The 24,557-nt window shown below is 35.8% G+C and overlaps 3 protein-coding genes across 5 annotated transcripts in view; 1 reads left to right on the top strand and 2 right to left on the bottom strand.

Annotated features, from left to right (window-relative positions):
• The window catches only part of scara3 (scavenger receptor class A, member 3), a 51,963-nt gene extending 45,451 nt beyond the window's left edge, over nt 1-6,512 (bottom strand). Inside the window, exon 1 of the mRNA XM_044105725.1 lies at nt 6,066-6,512. The gene's annotated coding sequence lies outside the window, so the exon portion shown is untranslated. The remainder of the gene's footprint in view (nt 1-6,065) is intronic.
• clu (clusterin) lies at nt 3,496-16,673 on the top strand. Its single transcript, XM_044105728.1, has 10 exons — nt 3,496-3,662; nt 8,494-8,662; nt 9,455-9,603; nt 9,769-9,939; nt 10,026-10,196; nt 11,724-11,931; nt 12,889-13,029; nt 13,901-14,121; nt 15,390-15,580; nt 15,872-16,673. The coding sequence occupies exons 2-10, from the start codon at nt 8,542-8,544 to the stop codon at nt 15,882-15,884; spliced, it is 1,386 nt and encodes a 461-aa protein (XP_043961663.1). The 5' UTR covers nt 3,496-3,662; nt 8,494-8,541; the 3' UTR covers nt 15,885-16,673.
• A 1,069-nt stretch (nt 16,674-17,742) lies between these two features.
• The window catches only part of reps1 (RALBP1 associated Eps domain containing 1), a 23,706-nt gene continuing 16,891 nt past the window's right edge, over nt 17,743-24,557 (bottom strand). For all 3 annotated transcript variants that reach the window (XM_044105720.1, XM_044105721.1, XM_044105722.1), the window contains 7 exons: nt 24,343-24,403; nt 23,178-23,376; nt 22,891-23,085; nt 22,684-22,773; nt 21,776-21,930; nt 21,583-21,688; nt 17,743-21,090 (listed from right to left, as the gene is read on the bottom strand). In XM_044105720.1, coding sequence (XP_043961655.1) covers nt 21,022-21,090; nt 21,583-21,688; nt 21,776-21,930; nt 22,684-22,773; nt 22,891-23,085; nt 23,178-23,376; nt 24,343-24,403 — 875 coding nt within the window. In that variant the 3' untranslated portion in view covers nt 17,743-21,021. The remainder of the gene's footprint in view (nt 21,091-21,582; nt 21,689-21,775; nt 21,931-22,683; nt 22,774-22,890; nt 23,086-23,177; nt 23,377-24,342; nt 24,404-24,557) is intronic.

The following is a 24,557-nucleotide window of genomic DNA, read 5'->3' as shown; positions in this document are numbered from 1 at the left end:
GTAAAAAAGGACTTTGTTTCTTGTAATTGCTGTGCTTTTAGTCCATGAGCAAAGGACTTTTGTTTTCCAACATTTGGCATTACATAATCCTATTTTCTATTGTGTAACAATAGGTGAAAGAAACAATCTTCTGTGTGGAAGGATATCTCCACAAATGCATTTGTCAAATAAGGGAAACTTCCTTTCAAACACTTGAACACATTTAACTTTTTCACATATTTTCAAGTTACAACCACAAACCTCAATGGATTTTTGAGGCATTTACGAGACAGCCAACATGGAAAAGAACATAATTATAAAGCGGAAGGAAAATCATCCAAGTTTGTTAACATTTCTTACAAGTGAAACATCTATTATACTCCTAAATAAATTTCAGTCAGTTGTATTCCACTGAGGAGGATTAGGGACACTGAAAAAATAAAAAATAAAAAAATCTGCCATTTATTCTTTCTTGGCCCTAATCTTCTTCCGTAGTATTCCACTATCTACAGTTTATTGTATTTTAACTTTGTTTTAGTCCTATTTTTCTTACTTTTTGCCTTTTAAAAGATGGGTAAACCAAAAATTAATAAATAAAAAACATGCTACCTCACAGAACAACAAAATTCAAATTCAAAACTACGTCATTGAACCAATAGCTAAATTAAATGCGTATATGTGTAACAGGGTTTTATTTTGACAATATTATTGATGTGAAGTTTGTCAAACTTTGTCTATTTATTCTTTGAATTTATTTTGTTAAGTCAAGAAGTTGTTTCTCCAAACATTTCTTTGTGTTTTACGTTCCCTTACGCTGCTCTTGACGGTAGGTGGTTACCATAGCAACCAGTAACCGACAGCTCCGCCCCCTTTATTCTTTTGCCGTCCTGTAACTGTGCTATAGGTCTGAGTTTTCTTTACAATTATTATACTTTAACATATATTTTGGACCAATTTAATTATATACAATGTTTTATGATTAACTTTTTGCTAATCATAAAACATTTTGTTTACGTTTTGTTTACGTTTTTAACTGTTAATATTATTAATGTGCATTTCGCAGTTACAAATGTTAACTGCTGCTAGCTGCTGCTAACTGCTGTTACCGTTAACTGCTGCTAACTGCTCATTGGGAGCTGTTGCTTTGTAGTTTGTTTGGGGTTATTTATTATATTTTATTTTATTTATATGGGGCAAAAACCACCAACTTGAGTTCCTCATTTGTTAGAATAAATCCAGTGAACCTGGGTGGACCTGAGATGAACACACAAGCATTGCACATGTTATGCAGAATCAGCATTAAAGCTTAAATATACAATCATGGATTCGTGGCATGGAGCTTCTAAACCACAGATCCCAGCTGTGCAGAAACATGACTGCAGCTGACACATTGTGAAACAATGTGTTGCTTTGTTATCGGTGTGTGTTAATCCCATACTGGTGTGTTATTTACAGGAAAGTCCAGCCTGTGGGATGACACAGCCTGAATGTGGTGGTTATCTGAATTAAAGGATTTTTTCCTCCTTAAAGTGACAGCCACAACAACTACTAATCAGCTGGTAGAAATGTGCATCTGTTTTATATTTTAACACGTTGTTGCTTCCATTTATTTTGTCCTAAACCATTCAACTCTTCCAGAGACATTTGAAAATAGGTGTCAAAGTACTTCAATTACTATTATTTTTTCTTTCCTGTCCTCCTGTATTCTAATATGTTTCTGTACATTTAAATTATTTTTGGGTGCATTTACCTGCTTGCCTAAAACAGAAAATCACAGCATGACATCTGGCAGGGAAAACATTTTGAACTTATTTTAGTAACTCAGTTCAGTGAGTGAAATACAGTATAAGGATAAATTAAGCAGGATGATGTTTTTAAAACTTTATTTGTTATTTACAATGATTTTCTGCTTATCGCCAAAAAAAACATGACATAAAGGATTTTAATATTATTTCAAACTAATAAAAAATATGTTTTAATACAAAAATAAATTTTTGCTAAATGTAATTTTCAAGTTATAATTAATTTGTATCCATTTTTAACAGATTTCTTCTTTCTATAATGCATTTCTCTTAATTATTAGGATTTTTTTCTAATATATTTGAGTAGAAAAACATCCCTGTTATATTAAATTCTAACATTGTAAAGCTGCATTATATTTGTGAATTACCAGCAAAGCTCTTTTTATTTATGCTACATACCAAATATATTAACAAATATTGCATATTTTTACTGTTTGAAAGACGATATTCTCAATATTTGCTCACAGGATACAGTTTCCCTGTTACTGTTGTGAAACGGCCTATTTAAAGTGGAGTGAGAAGAAAACAGAAAGCGCTTTTTAAATGATGAGTCAGAGTGAATCAGATGTTTGTCTCGCTGCACAGCAGCATCACCTCCTGCCAATAAATCAAAAAAAAAAAAAAAAAAAACTTCTGGAAACGTCCTCAAGCCTCAGGTCAGTAAAGTCGCTGGAGATAAACGCCGTAGGCACCGGAAAAGGAACTCATATTTCAAAATAAAAGCTTTATTTCATCCGAATGGGGCGTTTAATTAAAGAGGAATTTAAAAATATTGGCAGAAAATACCTGATTTTGAAAAATAACTCATAATAATTAGTAGGATGGGGTTTGTTAATATTAAAGTCAAATATTCTTCCTTCAAAGTTACTTTATTAAAAGGATAATTTGTATTTAATTTAATTTATACAAGTAAATGGTTTTCCATATGTGAAGGAATGACCCTGTATTGTTTGTATGTAAATAAAAAAAAACCTTTGAGATTCATTTTGTTTTCAAAAATCTAGAAGAAACATGGCAACCAAAAATTTTAGACTTCTGAAAATTTCCTGAGTTTGAAAATTCCAAATTTTTCATAGTTTATTTCTTTCATAGATGTTTTTTTTATTTTTAATTAATTTAATTTGAAAGAACTAAATAGGTGACATTTGATTCTCACTTTTGCAGTAAAACTATTAGCAAGTAGTTTTCTCCTTCCAGATTTTAATTTTATTTTAATGCCTCTAATTCTCTTTGTAGATCAAAATCAAAAATGAAAAGCATACAACTGTAATCAGAAGTCAAAATTACTGCAAAATAAAACATTCAGATTGGCTGTAACAAAAACACACTTGTGGTTATTTACACTCTTAAATTAAATCTACAGGAGTTAGTAAAAATATTAGTGTTTTCTTTAATCAGTCATTCTTGCGAACAATTACTTTGTGCAACAATAACACTTCCTGTAGACCTGCCTATTCAAAATGGACAAAAACTCAACTCAAAAACAATATTTAAAAAGTGTGAAATATAGAAAACTATAAAATGCTGACCATAAGATAAAACTTTGTTCACTAATAAACAATCCTACATGTATATAGTTACAATTTGAAACATATATTTAAAAAAAAATTATTATAAGTCGAACATTTTGCAAAGAAATTTACTAACTATGCCTTCTGATGACCTAGATTATAAGACTCTGGAGTTTTATTTTGAAGGGTTCTGAAGGAAGTGTAGTCTCTCCCGGGGGTTTTTGACGCAGAGGATGCTGCAGCAGTGTGCTTTCTCTCTGAATCACATGTCTGCACCGTCCCGCTATCCACTGGTTGGATATAAATAAGGGCTGCAGGCTACTGCTGCAGCTTCAGAGGCGGCACAGTCCCAGCAAAACTACCAACACAGGTGAGTCCGAGAGGCTTTTAGCCGTTTCCATGTGTCTGCAGCAGACTACTGCACTGCAGGATGTCTGTTGTTCTTAAACATTAGATCCTAATTGGTGCTGTTTTGTTGCATCAAGTTAGAAAATAATTGTGCAACCTTAGTTTTCCCAAGGTTTAATCTGTAGTTTGATGTAAAAATGCTGACTTTATTTCTGATGTCGGCACATATAATCCATGGGTGTGACCTCCATCTGAGGATAAAAACAATGGGATTAGAGGAGATGACGTCACCCTGCTGTTGATTTAACTGTAATGTAGCCTGTAGAAGGTCATTTAGAATATAAACATCAAAGATAAGAACATTTTAGGTATTACTCAAAGTTGCATTCGGTGAGATAACAAAGAATGGTATCGATTTTCTTTTGCTACAAGCTATCCCAGCCTTGTGTGCAAACAGTCGTCATATTTTCTTGATAAGACGTGACCCTGTTCTCGGTTACTCTATAAGAAGTACATCCTGAGGGTGCACAAATCCCCAAAGCATTAAAATAAGGTGGAAATAAGGGCACATCTGCTGCTGTCCCATTTTTTTAAGATAAAATGGAGCTCAGATCTTCCAGGATTACTTGCTTTTTATTTATTTCTTAAATAAGCGTCACCAGGATGAGAACATGAACCAATATGTAATAAATTAAAAGCATAAAACCAAAACAAACTTGACTTTTTTATTTTTATCATGAAATTATATTTTAACAGTTTATTATGACATAAAAATGTAATAATAGCAAAAAATAATCCTTCAATTTAAGAAGCATTGCATGGAAAATATGTATTAAAACATGAAATCAGGTTTACTAGTGCAACTTTATATTTGAAATTTAAGTAAGTCACATTTTACTTTTGATAGCAATAGCAATATATATTATTAAAGTGCTTTTTTCCACTCAGACGTCTTATTTTATCATCCATTTTTCAGCACTTATGAACCATTATGAGAAATGGTTCAACTAGATTAAGTTTCCCCTAAAACTAACATATTAAACTATTTTATCAGGATAAATAAAGGTATTTCTTGTTTCATGAGGAAACTTGTGAATTCATAGTCCATGTTGAGTGCAGTGGTGGTGTTTTAAAGGTTAAAATGAACTTTCTAGAAGACCTTGGAGGCAACATCTGGAGCGGAAGAGTGTAGGTATTTTGATTGTGCAACCAGAATGGCTGCAGCTGCAAGTCGGAAAAAAATATTAGTGATTATTACAGTGCTTAAGCTCTAAGCTTTTATTTCAACATTTTGACATTTTTCACCTTGATATATAATTGTGCTGCTTATGTCCCATAAACATTTACTGGGTTTCAGCAGCAGTTTCTTTGATTAGACCTCTTTAAGAGGTTTATGATTTTGTGAATAATGAACTAGTGTGAAGTCCTGACAATGGACAAACAGGGTAAGGAAATTGGGATACTTGAACGTTCCCACTGCCTTTCCAACTGCAGATTAAACAAATCACATGCACAGATGTTTAGTACAGATGTTCTCTCATCTGTATAAATATATCACAATTCAAAGATATCAATAAGAAAGCAACTGAAATATGTAGTTAAGAGTTTATGCCTGAAAGTCTCTGAAAATAATCTTTTTCTATTTTTTGTATACTTTGTATCAAATGAAGAGGTTTAAATGTCACCCTGTGCAACAACAACATGCTGAACATTCTGTACTTTTCTCATTACCATAGAAACCTGAGACGGTCGTGGGCGACAAAACGACTGTGGCAAAAAGAAAATAGTAACAACACGGCACTTGGTTACATAAATTGAGTAAAAACAATGTTACTGAGAAGCTTTGAACTACCCTTTTAATACATTTTAAAAATAACAATTAGGAGGGCTAATTTAAATCCAATGACCCTTTGCAACTACGCCACTTAATCGTTTGAGGCGCCATGATGGACGTAAGAAGTGAGGGAAGGGAGTATTGAACAGAGCTGCTGAAATTGTTTTACTAAAGTTGTTTTTGCCAGTTTATTCATGGCTTCTACCCGTTAGAGTCGAGCTAATTTGTCTGTGAACGTAACACACCTGGTTGAGGATCATAGACGGAGGTATTTATAAAAATGGGAAGCAGCTAGCTTAGAAACCGACCCATACCTCCTCCCTCCTGATGTGATGAAATTACAGACTCTGCCTGAATTCACACCATATGATTTAAGTTACTATGTCATAAACCGTTGAAAACGGTTTATGTATGTACGGTTTAAAAACGTACATAAGACGAGATGCTAACGAGTTTCTTCCATACATGCTAGGCTACATGACGGCGGCATTGTCTCCATGGTTACCAGCATTTAGACGCCGCAATAATGCAATATTTAATATAGTTCTAATCATACTTACTTATAGAGTGTATTAATGTTAATTTTCTTACCTTGTCAAAAGTGTTCCTGCAAATCCGCGGTTACACCGAGGGCTGCCAGTCATTATGATTAACGGCTGCTATCCATCTTTCCTCGGTAAAAGTTATACAATAAAATGACAGGTTTGAGTTCCATAAGCCCGACCGCGCAGCACCTTGTGACCATTTTTACTGCGAAATCAACTCAATAAAAGTGATATTAGGTTACAGGTGTGCGTATTTTTTTGACGGGCTTTACAGGAGCGCATTGGTTGTTTTGACGTCCATCATGGCGGAGCGGGCCGAGTTCCGAAGAGAGTGACGTCACGTGCAACGGGTCAATAATATCTAGAAGCTTCCAGCAAAATTCTGGTTGGATATTTGACCACTCTTCTTGGTGGAATTTATGTTGTTCATTGAAATTGGTTTGTTTCCTGTTCTTAAATTTTCAGTAAGGTTGAGTTCAGGCAGATCAGGCCAGAAGTTAGGTATATATATATTTATAAACTTTGTATTTATTACCAAAGATGGAGTAGCTTTCAACAAATAAGCAACTTCCTCTTGGGGATCAATAAAGTATATTCTCTTCTAAGTTGTTAGCTAGTTGTTAATTTTGTTTTACATATTTTTGGGGCTATTGACCTGCTGGCGCTCCCAACTCTGTCCAAGTTCCAACCATCTAACTTTTTAATAGGGGAAAAGTTGGAACCTTCCAAATATTTTCTTACAGATTTTAGTATTTCATCCAGTTTTATCAGTAGCTGTGTTTCCATTGACCATAAGATCAAATTGGAATTACAAAAATAAATTTGCTTAATGGAAAAACTCCAATTTTGGAAAAACTCATGTTTTTTGATAAAGTGAAGTGGTTTTTCCGCTATAGTGTATTTCCCAAAACCGCAATGCAACATTTTTGTGTTTTGTGATGTTACTACTAATCAGACAACAGCAAGAGGTTGGAGGATGGTTTTAATAACAATGCGTGAACAAACGTATTCACGTGTGCTTTTGATTTAATTTATTATTCACAGTTACAAAATTATGTTTTTTCAACATTAGCTGAATATCAAAAATGTTTTGTGCGCATTTGTAATGGACCCCAAAACACAAATCAGAACTGACGATGAATAGATAAATATGAAAATGCCTGAATGGCTTCATCCACAGACTGTTTAATAAAGATACACCGATCCAATATTAATGTATCAATCCCGATATTGAAAAAATAAACAAACAGTATTCAAAAAGTGACAGCATGAAATAGCATTTCAAGTCAGCTGTCTGGGTTTGTGAACAATTCATGCCAAATATTTCAAAAGTATTCTTTGTGGTTCATCTTCGCAGTGAGATTTCCAGATCAGCTCTACTTTGTTGACCTGACTGGCAAATCAGAGCCAATGAAAGAGCTGTACTTATCCATTTTAATCTTCTTAGAAGTAAAATAATGGAAGCAGAGCAGCCTATATGGCAGATTATATATTATTAATTTAAGAAAGAGGAACAGAAAGCACATTTTTGTGTAAACTTTTAGCCTCCCAGGTTCTGCCGCCTGTGCCTGAAAGATTTTTTCCTCTCAGGTTCCTGTGTGTGTAAATTTGACAGCGGCATGACAGAATGTCCTGGAACAACGCTGACATTTCCAAGCAACGGAAACAAATCCCTGCATCCACAAAACCTAATGTTTCCTCTCTTTCAAATCCATATTTTTCTTCTAGCCAGTAAATGCAATAAGACAAATAGTCATATTGCATTTTTACTACACAATAACAGTATTTGTAGGTAATATTCTTGAGCAAGTTCTGCACAAGTGGGAGTAGAGGAATAACAACCTTTAAACAGGATAATGAAGTGCAAGTGTTGAATTTTGTTTTGTAAAATAACCAATCGTGATTTTAAGCTAATTATAATCATTAAACTATTTATTTTCCTTGTTAATACTGTGTTCCAGGCTGGAAAAAGTAGCTGTGGGTTTCTGAAAATGTGTAGTTGGCTTAAAAAGGGAGCATTTTTACTGTGCATCTTTCGTTCTGATATAGGCAATAAAGAAAGCCATGCATGTAAAAAGAAGCTGCACTGAGAAAGCTGCAGGAATATGAGAGAAAAAGCAAAGACACCCAACCTCGCTCTGCTGAATCTGTCATTGTTAATAAATGGGCAGCTGACCAAGCACACGTCAGAGGGAGAAGAAGATGGTAAACAGAGAAAGGCTGTTCCTCTTATATAATGCTTTTCCCAGCCTGGTCGGAGTCACAGGAAGGGCTGATTAGAGGTCAGTTTGGTCACAACATCTCAGAAACTCGAGATAAAAACAAGCATCAGTTATTTTTATACTTTGCTGACATAGAAAGCTCGATTTTCTGCTGCGTAGGTCGCTGTCAGGTCGCCCTCTGCTGGAGACTTACAGTAACTACAGATATTTTAAATGCAGTAACTTTTCATTAAAAATAACATTTGTTTGCAGGTCTCTCTCGCTCTCATTATATCCTGCTCCCTCCGAGGGTCAGAGAGGATGTTAATGATGATGATGATGATGAAGAAGAAGAAGGAGTCCAAAGTGACGCTGACTTTGTTGGCCCTTTTTCTGGCCTCGGCCAACTGCATCCTGCCTCCGTCCACCGAGGAACTAAACGGTACGTTTACAGATTTAATGTTAATTTACCAATTTATATATATATATATATAAAAAACTGACTAATTTTACTTTTAAATACTTTCAAATTACACATCATATGAATTTATAAATATAAAAATATATATTTATGGGATTAGTGAAATGTATGTCAAAATATCTGCGTAAAAATTTATTTCTTGGCATCAATGATTGGTCCTAATAAATAGCTGTAAATTATTACGTTTATATTATGGTCAAACAAAGATAAGGGTGTCCAACGTGTGGCCCGGGGACCAATTGTGGCCCTCGGAGTGATTTTGTGCGGCCCTCAACCAAGGATACAAAAATGATACACTTGTTTTTCCAACTCAAGTTTGGAAGTTGATGCAGTTTTAAAAAACTTAGCTAAATTTTCAGTGCCTTTGAAAGTCTTAAATAAGTAATAATTCATTATTAATAATTTTTAGAAGTTCTAGCTCCATTGGCATTTTTCCCCTGTTATATAAAACAATCTGCCAATGAAACAAAAACTTTTTTAATTAACATTAAGGAATTATTGACTAAAACAAGCTAATATATCTTACTGAAAAGTTAGATATATTTATTTAGACTGAATCAACATATTTGCACTGGAAACGAGACAAAAATAATTAGTAAAGTTATTGCTGTAGCAGTCTGTATTTGACATTTCTGCCCACTAGAGGGCATCCTAGACAAATCGCTGAAGGTGCCCAGAGCAGGACGAAGTTGAAATAAAATCCACACGAGGTCAGAGGTTGAACACATTTTGCATGTTGGTTGTTGTTCACAGAGATTTCCCTCCAGGGTGAGAAGTATCTGGATAAACAGATTGAAAACGCCATCGATGGCGTGAAGGAGATGAAGACCGTGATGCAGAAATCCTCCGAGGACCACAAGAAGTTTTTGGATGATCTGGAGAAAACGAAGCTGCAGAAAGACGTAATATTTTATATCTAGTTGTGCAGTAGGCTCTGCTAATGCCATTTTTACATTCGAGTGTAAACATTGAGTTGACCAGACTAAAATCTCATGATCACGTTTCGTTTGGGCTGTAGATTTATCCTAACCTCTTCTAGGAAGCTTAACAAGTCGCCTTTACTGCAGGAGGCGATCCGTGCAGCTGAGGAAATGGAGGCCAAGCTGGCGAAGGAGGAGGAGGTTTGCAACGACACCATGAAGGCTCTGTGGGAAGAGTGCAAGCCCTGCCTGAAGAAGACCTGCGTTAAATATTACTCCAGAACCTGCAGCAGCGGATCCGGATTGGTTGGACGTCAGGTTGGACATTTCACAGATAAACTCTGTGAGACTGAAACTGGTTGGGTTGGAAGGTTAAAATGTCTTACCTGCTCTGGGCTGTTTAGCTGGAGGATGTGCTGAACAGAACGTCTCCGTTCTCCATCTGGATCAACGGGGAGAGGATCGACTCTCTGGAGCAGGAGGGCCAGCGGCAGAACAAGGAGTTCAGGAACCTGGAAGAAAAATACTCAGTGATGGCAGACGGAGTGGATAACATCTTCTCAGACAGCATGAAGGTGCTTGTTTATGTCTCAGAATCACACAGACAGGAACACTGATCTCCAGTGGCTACATATGAATTTATCAATGTAACGCATCGCCCTCTAGGAACAGTCTTATTAGTTTATGGCTTTCTGGAAGTCAAAAACTTACAGGAAGTCATGAATCATGTTTGTGCCACGTTAAAAAGAAATGGTCAGCTGCCCATTTATTAACAAAATGTTTTACAGTGTTGTACAATGGCACATTAGAAAAATAAGTGGAGAAAATTTCCACCGAAAAACTCGGAATCTCAGAAATTTTTTTAAGAAAACGTAGAAATTTCAGAGTTTGAAATGTTGAAAAAATTTGACTTTTCAAACTCTGAAAATTTCCAAAAGTTAATTTTGTTTTTACTTCTAAAACTCAGAAATTTGCATTCATCTAAAAAAATCTTGTTTTTTTTTTTTTTCTTGTAAATTTTTGACTTTTGAAGTTCAGGAATTTCCAGGTTGTCTTCAAGAAATTTCTGACAATAATCTCAAAAACTTTAAGTTTTTTTACACAAATATATAAAATGTATATAAAAAATTTTATCTACAAAGTGTCTAATTTACCATCATACTTACCCCCAAGACAATTGTAATAAATAAATAAAAGCAGTAGAGTCTGCAGCTGTGCAAGATCTACTGCTTTTATTTATTTAATCCTGCATATTTGGGAAGGAAAATTTTAAACATAGAGGAGAAAAATTCCTGCCAGGAACTTTAGCTAAAATTAAAATGATACAATAACATTTTTTCTTTCCTTTTGGAAAAACTTTAAACGTAACTTTTCCCACACAAACACGAAAAAATGACACCGAGTCCCTGAGATTTGTTCTTAGCAAGTAATTTTGTTTCTTGTGAAAACATCTTTGAACTTTTGGAATAAGACGAAACTAACTTAAAAGTAACATTTCAGCAAGATTCAGAAGCTTGTTTTAAGTAAATAATAAAAACACTGCTTAAATTATGACAAGGGGAAAATGTTTTGCTATAAGTGAAATAATCTGCCGATGGGACAAGTAATTTTTTATCAATATTAAAAAAGTATTTACTGAAACAAGCTCCTATATCTTACAGAAAGTTACTTGTACGTTAGGTTTTTATCATTTCAAGTGTACCAGAAACGTGACAAAAATACTTGGTAAGATTTTGTGTTTTTGCAGTGCAGAGGTGCAGGAGAGATTTGTAATCATGTCAGAAGAAATGATTACAAATCTTCGTCTTTCAGTTTACCTGTAACTTTAGCTGAAGTTTATCCAAGTACTGCATTTTCTAAACTCATAAAAACCAAGCAAGATGTTTATGTTACTGGAAAATATAAAAAATGCAACTGGTGATATAAAATAATATAAAATTTAGCTTTCATGTTCAATCATGAAAGTTATTCCTTAAGGAGGAACAGCACTGGGAGGTTTAATAGAAGAAACATTTAAGTTTCTGCAGGGTTGCCACATCAGCAACATTTGGTTCTTTAAAGTTCACATTAGAAATGAAGGAGCTCACCTGTTTTCGTTCCAGGTCGCCGATCACATCAACCCTCCCGCTTTCTTCTTTCCCAAATTCCTGGCTCCGGTCGTTCGCCACGCCAGAAGCATCCACATGCTTTTCCACGACCCTTTCCACAACTTCCGGAGCTTGTTCTCTCCCATGACGGGAATGGGCAGGAACCTGTTCGGCCCCATGGACTCCATGATGGACCTGGACACCGACGGTGCCCCAAACGAAAGTACGTTTTCACGCACTGGTTCTCAGAAAGGTCGGAGGGTCTAGAGATTGTTTTCAATCTGCTTTCCCGTCGGATGGACTCAAATAAAGAAAGGATGTAGACGCTGATATAAACTGAAACAAAATTGTTTTGTTAATCTAGTTTTATTCTATTTCTACAGTTTTCATAAATTATTTCAAAGATATTTAACTAAACTCTTTATTATTTCTTTTGTAGCTATTTAGCTATATTTAAATAGCTAAATATAATAGCTATTAGTTATTAGTTAATTATTAGTTTTAGTTAAATAGCTAATAATGTATTTAGCTAGTGGCCAAATAGCTAAATAGTTATTAGCTGACTGCTAAATATCTAAATAGCTGGTAGCTAAATATATGTTTAGCTATTTAAAAATAGCTAAATGGTTATATTATAAATATGATCTGCTTATCCGTACCATGAACATTTCGGTGTTAATATAATACAAAATAAACACAGGAACAATATTGCCGATTCCGATACTTTTTATTATTTAAGTTTTATAAATCAACTTTCTAACATTTAGGTGTTTTTGTGGTTTTTACTTATAAAATGTTTGAAAGAATTTCAACAAAGTTTAAGTGTGTCTTAATATTTTAGTTATTGATATTTCATCTGTTTTTAAATGGGTTTTATTCATGCATTCTTGCCCAACCAGCCCTTTAAGAACAATCAAGATCTTAATATGGTTCAAAATGAAAATGAGTTTAACAAAGAAGCTTCAAATTAGAGTTCAGATATATATTTTGTTTTCTTGTCCAAATTTACCGGAATATTTTACTACTAGTTCATGCAGCGTCTAGTTTTTGAAAATTATTGATATTTGGCTTGAACTGTCAGCTTCAGAAGTTTATCTAATATGAAAGTAAAGTCAGGTTGCTGTGCTGCTGAGCTTTACTGCTGACATGTTAAAATCTGCCCTGCGTTTGTCGGCTGCAGACGGCAACGTAAACGAAGACGTGATCATCACAAGGCCCTTCGGCAACGGCAAGATGACCTGCAGGGAGATCCGTCGCAACTCGGCAGGCTGCATCAAGTTCCGCGACGAATGCGAGAAATGCAAAGAGATCCAGCATCTGGGTGAGAAAACAACAAAACCTTTGATACAACTGGAAACAGATCAGAATATCTGCATTAAATAATCAGAAATTAGAGCTGAATATTACTTGTGTTAAATTAAAACACAAAAATTAGGATTTCTGGTCCTGAGCAGGGCCGGATTTACAAGGATGTGGGCCCTGGGCCAGAAACCGTTTTTGTGCCCTATCCACTAAAGAAATGAATATTGCAAATGCAAATTACAATACATTGATAGGTAGTTCTATACATATGAACTGATGATACTAACTAATAATGGTACGCTTAAATTGTGTCCTGGGCAGAAACTCAAAAAATTAGAGTAATTTTCAAATACTTCAATATTCACAAAAATCCCAAAATGCTATTAGAACTCACCTGGTATGGGTCTACAACTCCTTTAAATTACTTATTTACCTAGGTGAGTTAGAACAAACTCTTATTTATGATAATGACTTGGTGGGGAGGGAAGATTTCATAGGAATATCAAGCTGCACAACATTAGCAAACCTGTGGAAATCATAAAACAATACAAAGGGATAGGATAAAATTCATATTATAATAAAAAATTAAAAAGTTCCCATATGCAGTTTTGCAAAAGATGAATTCAGTAAAATAAAAAACTCTGTGGGGTCCACCCCCAAAAATTGACGCCCTAGGCCACCGCCCATGTCAGCCTTTCCTTTTCTAAACTTAATAAAAAAATCTATTCTCAAAATCAACACTCATACAAGTTTACAATAATAAACAGCAGCTACAACATTTTTCTCATCTGGATTTTGTCCTAAATCAGTAAAATTCACAAAAGGTTTGATAAAACTCCAATAATTTTCATGGTTTTTGGCTGATTTTTTTCCTGTTTATTCTCTCACAGACTGCTCTGGGAATAAACCCCTGGAGGGCCCACTGAAGGAGGAGCTGGAGGAGGCGCTGGCGATGGCCGAGCGCTTCACGCAGCAGTACAACTCCCTCCTGAAGAGGTTCGAGGAGCGCGTGTTCAACACCTCCTCCCTCCTCGACATGCTCAACAGGCAGTTCGGCTGGGTGTCCGCCCTGGCAAACAACACCAAGGACGGCATCTTCAGCGTGAAGGCGGTATGGAGCTTTCTGATGGTTTATCAAGCAGGACAACATGGCTGAAAAACGCATCACCATAAAAGCCTTTCATATCAGTCGACGGTGATAATTACTGACTGGTTTTTGTTTTAAATATCTCAATATCTAAAGTACTCCCACGCTAGTGATGTAACATTTCCTGTTTTATCTGCCGCTTTCACTCCATGTTGTTTATTTTTAAGCAGTTATGAGCCACAGTGGCGGAACCTTAAACTGCTGCTCTGCATGTTACTCAACAAGTTGTTGCTAGGTAACCACGAGTTGTTGCTAGGTAACCAAAGTTACTTCCACTAACTTTGCTTAGCTAAGTTACGTTGAGAATGCTGCGCAAATTCTGGATCAGAGTTCAGTGAAATTATTGAAAATACTACCAGACGTATTATCTACTGAAATTGATCAAGTGTCAATAGACATATATATTGTTACTGATTGATTTGATCAGCATTAAAGAAGCATCCACACCAGCCTGTTTAGCCCACTTAAGTCAAATCTTAGTTCGTTTGGGACCAGAGACCGCTCCAAAAGCAGGCAGCGGACTATAGCCCAAGGCCTTCTGGGTAAATACAAACAAAACAAATGCGCTAGTCTAATGCTAGCAGTAGAAATGGCTCGTGTTTTTTTGCCGAAGATGTGCAACCGCTAAAATCCATTTTTGTTTACATTTTGCAAAGACAAATAATGTGTGCTTCTCTTCTTCTGAGGTTTTTGTCGCTTCCCTGAGTAGTTCTTGTTGCAGCGCCCCGTACAGGTGAGGAGGGCAACAGGTTTTTCTGAGTTTGGATGTTTTGACACAGTGCAGCTGAAAATTTAACAAAGTTTGCAATTTTGTTCCTTAACTGAACCCAATCTGCTGTTACAGCCTCTGTTATATAGAGCCACTACTTCATAAGGTCCAAAGTTGTTTAAGGAAATAAAGGTGTTTCAGGCATTTCTTAAGTTTTGTTATTTATATTCTTGAATCCCCAGCATTCTGAATGTCTAACACAGAGACTGTTAAAGGGTATCTTAATTTTTTCATCTGACTCTGAACTGAAGATTTGAGACATTTTTAATGATGTAGGAACAAGAAAAAACTGAAATCAATTTTTTTTTAAAAATCACATCAAGCAAAAATGAAATTAATCACCAATCCATTTTTTTTGTTTCCATTTTCAGTACTTCATTATTGATTGGTGAGGCAACCGCTTCATGTTTCATCTGCAGTAAAGATAAAAACAAGAAAAGCCAGATATTACCTTTTTCTGCAGGTGATCTCCAAAGGCGACACCGAGGAGAACCAAGGCGGAACGACGAATGATGCTGACACCAAAGTGACCGTGCAACTGTTTGACTCTCCGCCCATGACCATCACCGTACGCGGCGACATTCCCTGGACCGACCCGAAGTTCTCCGAGGAGGTGGCTCAGAAAGCGCTGGACCGCTACAAAGCAACCAGCATGTGAGTGGGGGGTCTTTACAAACACGTTATTTTTATATATATATATATATATATATATATATATATATATATATATATATATATATATATATATATATATATATATATATATATATAAAAAATATATACACAAACACAAAAAATATATATATATATATATATATATATATATATATATATATATATATATATATATATATATATATATATATATATATATATATATATATATATAATAAATGAAATTCCACACCTGTAAAATTCTAATTTATCTTTATTTCGTTTTTTCAGTGTCGCTAAATAAGTTTCAGCTGCTCTGAATCCATGGAAACACACCTGGAAGCTAACGCTCCCAAAGCTAACGCTCCGATCCCAAGCTTCCTCTTCCAGTCCTGCTTTTGCAAATAAATGAATAAAAACAACGTAAAACCTGTAAGGTTTGAACGGTATCATTAGTCCTGCTGTAAGAGAAGATGTTCAGTAGAAAAAAAGCAAAGCCCTACGTTTATCTGTAGTCCCTGCTACATCCAGGAAGGCCTCGCTTTTTATGCTAGCTAGCAAGGCCCATGCTACAGTAAGTGTTTAGTGCCAATACTTTCTGTGTTATTAGGACATAAGTGATCATATTCACTTCTGCTGTTTATGTGTTTTAGAGACTTTGTATGAATCTGGGGGCTGTTTCACAAAACAGAAACGCAGGATAACTGGAGAAAGCTGGGTCTGATTTCTTAATCGCCATTTTACTGCATTTTGATGCTAAATAATAAATAAAAAGAGAATTACACAGCATTGGATGGAAAGATAGATTAAATATTTTTAAATAACCCTATCTGGTGAGTAATTCAGAGATGCTCTGAGTGTGTCACTGCTTTTATGAAATCACAAAGAATGAATGAAAAATCTCATCTAATAAAGATTTTGTGAAAAAGCTCCAGACCTTCATTGCTACTGTGCTCAGATAGGTTTCTAATAAAGGATGAAGTGGTTACTTTTGAGTTAACGCTGTAATTTCAGATAAAAATTTTAAAGTGATTTCTTTTCAGCTGCTCTTAAGGTAGCAATAAAAACATTTAATAAAACTTGCTGAAACATATTTGGTTTATGACTTTTTTACGGTTTCTGCTACTCTGAACAGATTCTTGCCAAAACCATTTAAATATTTAAGAGGAATGACAAATTTTCAACCATTAGATTTCAACCAAAGCAAAACAGAAAGCTCAGTTTTTATGACTGCATATTTGAGTGATTGTAGGTCAGAAAAGAAAATTTTCTCCAAAAATTGGAGAAATTTCAGGTAAGCCCAGAAATTGTCTAAAGAGAAAAAAGGACATTTCTGAATTTGGAAAGTACGGAAGAGGATGAGGGCCACCCCCCCAAAAAAAGAATTCTGACTTTAAAGTCAGCTTTTTTTTTTTGGCTTTTTTTTGGTGGCCCTAATCATCTTCCATAGGAAAGCTGGAAATTTGCTAGAAAAATTTAAATTTTGAGATTAACCTTCAGAAAGTTCTAGAAAAAATGAAATTTGAGTGAAAATTTGCTGATTTTTTTTTTTTAGATTAATCTCAGGAACTGTAGAAAAAAGTAAATTTCTGAGCTTAAAAAATATGAAATTTGCTAGAAAAGCTCAAATTGAACTTTGTTCCAGAAATGTTCTAGGAAAAACAAATTTTTTGTTTGAATTTGAGAAGTTGAAAATTTGGTAGAAAAACCTACAAAATCTAAAAAAAAAATTTGAGTTCAAAAATTTTCTACAAAAAAATAAAAATTTGAGAATCATTTCCAACTTTCTACAAAGAAAAAAAAGGAAATTCCTTGAAAAGTCAAAATTTTGCTAGAACAGCTCAGATTGAGCTTAATTTCAGAGATTTTCTAGAAAAGAAACATCACAAATTGGCAGAAAAATTTTTAATTTTAAGATTTCTGAAATTTTCCAAAAAAATAAAAAAATAATGATGGGATGTTCTAAACTTTAAGTCAAACATTTGCTAGAAAAACAAATATTTTGAGAATTTTCTTTTCTCAGATTTTCTTGAAAAATTAATGAGTTTGAAAAGTTGTCCAAAAATTTACTCTTTGCATTCTGAGAAAGACACCATAATTTAAATCAGCAGCTTTCAATTTTCCACAAAATTTCTGGATGATGCAACAAATCAGGAGTCATGTTTAAAATATTGTCCTGTTTTTTATTTTTGTGTAAAAATCACACAGCTGCTAGTTAATTCTGCAGAGATACAGTACATCCATGCAGTTAAACATCTAGGATCCCACAGCCAAGAGAGAAGGAATTAAATAGAATATTCTTCTGCTGTTAGCCAGCAATTAATGCAAATTTACATATGAGTCCAAAAGTGTGTATCATATACAATATACAACACAGATCTGGGGAGAAAATGGCATCTGAAAGTTCACAGACTTCGTATGAGACTGATTGCTTCTGCCTGTCTGGATTGCCTTTTTTATTTTGTTTTTTTGTTTTTGGGTTGAACGAGGAGGGAGCCGTTGTGCGAGCAAACATTAAATATTCCTGGAAGGTTTTTAATCCGGTCTCCAAATGATGCGTGCGCACAAACACACACGAGAAGTACACCTTCATCCACAACAGCCGGAGGAAAAAATAAAAAAAGGAAGAGATCAATCAGTCGCTATGGAAACCTGAACACCAATCCAATCGGGGTGAGTAAGGCTTTAGAAAATGATGCTTCACCTACAAAACATTCAGAAAATGAGAGATTTCAGGACGCTCCAAGTTTCCAAGTTCAAAAAAAAAAAAAAGAAAGACAGGAAGAATCTGGTTAAAAATAAACCAAATAAAGACGCAACAAGTGGATGAGTTCAAAGTGCATTTTGGTCGTTCAGGTCTCCCATATAGCCAACTGGTCTCCACCAGGAAAGGGTCACATTTCGCAGTTAAAAATAAAATTAATTCTCCTCTGGAGCCGAGGAACACAGTGAAGAAGGAAGCTCATCAGTACCAACAGAAAAAGGCAGACAAACACCACAAACATACAGCAGATGGAGTTCTGGAAGAGCTACAATACAAAACCGGGTCACACAGCTGCTACGAACGGAGAACAAACAGCTAAAGTCGATCTGTGGAAATACGTTTTGCACGTAGTTGCATAGCGCTGCTTGGCCCGATTGGAAAACAGTTCATTTATATTTTACGTATTTATTTTACAAACATGACTCAACTCCCAAACAGATCTGCAAACGCGTTTCTTCATAAACAAAAATAAAATAAAAAAAATCTTCAAAACAGAACATCTGGTCCTGCTATAAATGACTTCCCAAAAAACTGCAGCTTGAGGAGAAAAATAATAAAAAAGCTGAAATGTTTTAGAAAACAAAAAGGTCTGGAAAAATGAAGAGGATGTGCAGTTTTCATCTTCAAATCAGAAGTGAAGGAGTAACAGTTCAGTGTTCAAGAGTCGAAGCATTCAGTCACAAGAAACCTGAAAACGTAGAAAAAAAACGACACACACACACATAGATCTATATACGTAGAGTTGAGTGGCAGCAGCAGGAAGGACTGAATTAATAATCACAGGATGAGACACCGACGCAGTTTTCCTCTCTCAAATTACAAAAGTGTTTCAGCGCCGCTGTAGAAAAAAAGAAAAGAAAAAAAGAGTAGAGGAAATAAAACTGAGTTTGAAAAGTTAAAAATTTGATGGGGAAAAAAACCCCTTAAATTTTGAGATGTCAGAAATTTTCCAGAAAGTTTGAGATTAATCTCAGAAATTTTCTAGAAAAAAATATGCACATTTCTGAGTTTCCGAAGTTTGAAATATTTGATTTTTGGAAATTTTCTGAGTTTCAAAAGTTGCCAATTTTTGACTTTCGAAACTTAGAAATTTCCACATTTTTCCTAGAAAATTTCTGAGATTAAGCTCAAACTTTCAGATTTTTTTCCATCAAAATTAAAACTCTTCTGTTTTTCTAGACAGTTTCAGAGATTTTTTTGGTGCAAATTCACTCCTCTTTTTGTTGCGTCTACAGTGACCCTGATACGCCGTTGTAGAAACTAACTGACTTAGGAAATCTTCTTTTATTCGGTTCTTATAAATCAAATACAAACCTGCTTACGCCACATTTGTCAATTTGATGAAAATGCAATAAGAGAAACTTTGGGCGGTCCAATTTTCAGTCTTTATTGCAGCTGGTAGACATTTAAAAACAGTCATTTCTCTTTTAATTCTGCCTAAATCTACAGCAGGTGTGTTTAAAATAATTGTTTTTTTAAGTGAAGTTCAGTACTTTATATTTTACAGACTGAAGCTGACTCTCTCTGTGTCTTTATTTAGCGTAAATGCAGATTAGTTGGAGCTGAAGTCCATGTTTTATCAAAAACTATTTTCTGAACTTTTAAATTTGTCACAAGTGGAAAATTGATGTTGGAGGCAGTCCGTCACCGTTCATCTTCCCCGAGAACGGAACACGTAAAGCATTTCTGGTTCAATTCGTTACCTTAAAATAAAACTGCATCAACTAAAACTGCCGTAATATTTTGCTATTTATGCAGCTTAGTTACAGACGGTTTCTCTGACTGGTAATAAATTACATGTCGCATTTTCAGCGTGTGTTTCAGGTAGGAAGACTATTGGTGGCGCACCACCTCCAACATGGATTTGTTTTGTGAATTAACACTTGTTTCAGTGTAAATAACACTGAAACAAGTGTTATTTACATAACAGTCAAATGTAAACTTGACGACTGGTAAAAGGAAATAAAAATAGCATTTTTATGTTTTTAGTTCTTAGAATAGAGTAGTTTTGGTCTAAACTGTCCAGTAGCTAATCTAGATTTATACTAAATGAAGACGTCAAGAGAGTTATCTACTGACGGTAAGATATTAACTGCTTATGATGTTTCCACAGAACCTTACTTCAATTTTAATTTTTTCTTTGGTATTACGTATTTAGAATAAAAATGGATCAGATTTTAAACTATTTCTGAACATTATTGACCAAATTATTATTATTATTATTTTTTTTTACTGTTTCCCTCAAAAAGCAAACACATTTTTTTGTTTCCTTAAATTAACCAAATTTTAACTGCAATTTGGACTTACTGGTGCGAGCCTCTAATTAAGCTGCTTTAAGAGGAACAAAAACAAAACCAGTCACACCAACACAACGATTTGTTTCTGAAGATGGTTTGTCCATCTCCAGAAACCAGGCGTTTTGACTTCACTTTTCGCCGTTTTTTTTCGTCATCCTCTTCAAAAAAACCAAAACAAACAAATAAAAAACAGAGATGTGAAAAGTGCCGGGTGGTGAAATCTGCTCCTCTCTTCTCCGTTTGTTGGTAAGACTGTGCGACAGGTAAGAGGGAGAGGGTTTCGTTTAACGGAACGCCCGGCGGCCTCCGACCGGGGAAATGACGGCGGAGGGAAGGAGAGCGCCGCGGAGTTACGGCCGAGTTCTGCTCCGCGTGTTCGGCTAGAGGTGGGAGAAAGGCCGGAGCTGCTCCAGCTGCACTTCCAGGGATATCCTCTCCTCCAGCAGATCCTGAAAACATCGACAGGAATCAGCAAACAAACACTTAACATCACCACAAGCAGTAAAGACACTAAATACAGATGTTTTTGGAGTTCACATCAGGAATAACGCTCATCATAATTGGAAAACCTGTTTGCACTTTTTTGTTGCAGAATTCCTAACTTTTACCAGAAATCTTGTTTTGTTGAGATTTCATAATCAGTTTCATTTGTTTAATTTTTAAAATGACAGTTTAGACAGTTTATTTTAAAGTGTGTGAATAAGATCAACACGACATGGTAATAACTGTGATATAACATGTTATGAACATAAACGAGATTACAACTGTTGTCATAAAACGTCATTGGGTAAATAAGAACACTTAATGCAAAGTTGCACTAAAGGTGTCCTTATTTACCCCATATCGGTTCATGACAACAGTCTCAAAATGACTATATTATCGTTTATCGTAATAATTTCTAGGAAATTGATCATCCAGTTAATTTTCTACAATGTTTTTACCTTCAGTTGTTGCTGTAGTTCACTGTTGAGTCGAGCCAATACTGTGTTTGTCTCCTTGTTTCTTCTGATGGAAGCTTGAATTGCCTTTTTGTCCTTTCCAACCGATCTAAAAATACAGAAAATGTTGTTTTTCTTCCACTAAACTTCCCAAGCTGCAGCACTGGAAGCTTTTTAACAGACAGAGGGTTCAGACCTGGGGATGGAGGGCTGACAGGTGAGGGGCGCAGCAATGGCGGCGCCTTTCTGGGGTCCGATCTGCTCGTCTTCGGGTCGGAGCTCGTCCTCAGACTTCAACCGCCGCCGAACGGGTTTTGGTGGAGGAGCCAGAGGGCCTGAGGAACCTTTGGCCTTTTGGGAGAGTAAAGCACCGTCACTGACTGGGATTAACGGTCTAGTTAAAGCACTGAGTCTTACATTAAATACACACAACATGTACATTTAAAATGTTTGAAAGTCGTACAGTGCAAGTATCTTATTACGGCGTTCATAGCTTTTATTTGAGCTTTAAAGTCGATCGATTATACATACAAAACATGTTTATTACAAAATACTTCTAAAATGATGGGATTTTATTCTGCTCACTTCTGTTTTAGAGCCTCTGTCACTTTAATCTAAAGAAGCTGCTGCTGGCCACGCCCCTAAACTCTACGATTAGGCACATATCTGAAAATGGCTGCAAAAAGATGCACAACTATACGACCGCACATCTTTGAAAAGGACAAGTGGAGCCTCCTGCACAACCAACAAGAATGTAGCAAGTGGTTTCTGGACGGTAAGTCAACAACAAAACTCTCGTTTTTTTCCAGCAGCCATTGTACAATGCAAGTGATACATACTTACATACCTATATAAGGATAGAGAGAAAGAGATGGATAACTAGCTACCTATCTAGCTAATTTATCTATCAAATTATCTATCCATTCATCTTTACATCTACCGAGCTGGATAGAGTATTTGGCCTCCTTGGAGCAAAATGGCTCCTTTGTGTTATAAACATCTTATCCATCACATAAAACTCATTGTGTCTGATTGTAACAGAATAAATAAAAAAAGGTTCAATGGATTTTAATACTTTAGTATAGAGTTTAAGAATCGCCTTACAGAGTTGACTGTCGTTGATGTTCTCTCGTCTGCTGGGCCGTCACTTTTTACTGTTCTTAAAGGGCCGGCGCCCTCTGATATCTTTTCCGCCTGTTGGTGCACACACACAAAATCAGTACTTTTAGTAATTACAAAGGAAATTTATAATATTTCCACAAGCACAACAAAGTAAAAACTCAGAATAATTGCGGCCAGGTGTGAGCGTACCTGTCCCGCCTCGCTGTGCCTGTCGATGTCCGGCAGGCTGGACGGCTGCTCAGACGCAGCAAACGCCTGGAACTGGCTGAAGTCGGCAAAGTTGGGTTGCTGAGGAATCTGCTGCGGGGAGGTGGTAGTGAGAACAGCGCCCCCTGCAGGGACAGCCTCTGCCTCCACACGATGTCCAGTGAGCGGTACCGATGACTGCAAGCGGACGGGACAGGAAATGGATCAGTGGAGGCTTTTGTGACATTACCAGGAAGTAAAACCTGTTTTTGGTCGTTTAGCACCATTACCTGTGTGGGCAGCGGTCGAGGCGGCACCGCAGGAGGAAACGCTATCGCAGACGGCTGCGGTTGGCCTGGTGCCGCTGTGGCAGCGAAGGTGCGATTCATGTCCAAAGACGACGAGCGAGAGTGGGACTGCTGGGGGCGAGGAGGAGGAGGGGGCGGGGCTACGACCTTCAGCGCCTCTGGAGACGCACCTGACTGAGACCTGAACACAAACAGTTCACTTAATGGATGATTGGATAAAATATTTACATTTTATCTTTCAATTAGCAATAATCCAAACAGAAACTAGAAATAAAGCCTTACTTGAGGTTTTTAAGTGATATTAACCCTCTAAATTATGAAACAATTTAGAGTTTTGCAGATTTTTTTTTCTTCCTTTGTGCTTTTCTCACGACATATGAAATGAGATGCGTTCTAGTTGTTCCCATTTTGAAGAATGGGCTTATGTGTTACATATTTAGGGATGGGATGGGATTTACTGGTACCACTTTATTTGAAAGGGTCTGCAAAGGACTGACATGACGCTGTCATAAACCCAACAGTCATGAGCATGAAGGAGTCTTCTTGAATGTTTGACTGTTGTCATGAAGCATCGTTCGGTCAACAATGACACTTTTAATGCAAAGTTGCATTAAAAGTCAATTAAAAGTGTGAATTCTGGATTATTCGGTCAACTTTTAATGCAAAGTTCTGTTAAAATTTGCATAAAAAATCCATTAAAAGTGTCAATTTTGCATAAGAAATGCCATTATTTACAGCTTATGACAACAGTGAAACATTCATGACCACTCCTGGTGTTCCTGACAATGTTTGCCACTCTTATGTACCCCTTCAAGTAAAGTGTTACCGGGTTTATTGATACCGACTCCATTATAAATTAGCTTATTGATTCTAATTCAGTTAGGAAATAGCTCTGGGTAACCGGATTAGCAATTAAAAGTTATAAAAATGCCTCAGGTCTGTTTATTTTTACAGGTAAAAATAACTGGTGAATAGGTGATTATGCAGAATAAAATAATTTCCTCTAACTAAATGAAGGTATGACAATTATAGATGAGACTTTGCTAAATTACTTGTATGAAATTATGCCAATAAAAATGAAATTGTTGTAAATTACAGAGAATAACTGAAAGTTTTAGTTCTAAACTATAAAATAACAAAAACAGACCTTTGCCTGGTGATTGGCTCCTGATCTGAGGTGAAAGAGTCGGAGCTGCTGTAACCATCACCTATAAAAGAGGAAAATAATCATCAGTAAAATACGTTTCACACTGGACAACAAGAGTTTCAACTCACTATTATAGGACACGGTTTATTACTGTTATTAATGATGTCTTGTGATGGTATAAAGAAAACTAAAATGCAACAAAACTTCATGTTCTG

This window comes from Gambusia affinis, linkage group LG22, assembly GCF_019740435.1.
Source record: "Gambusia affinis linkage group LG22, SWU_Gaff_1.0, whole genome shotgun sequence".
NCBI lineage: Eukaryota > Metazoa > Chordata > Actinopteri > Cyprinodontiformes > Poeciliidae > Gambusia > Gambusia affinis.
Note: the sequence above shows the minus strand (reverse complement) of the source record. Positions and strands in the feature narration are given on the sequence as shown.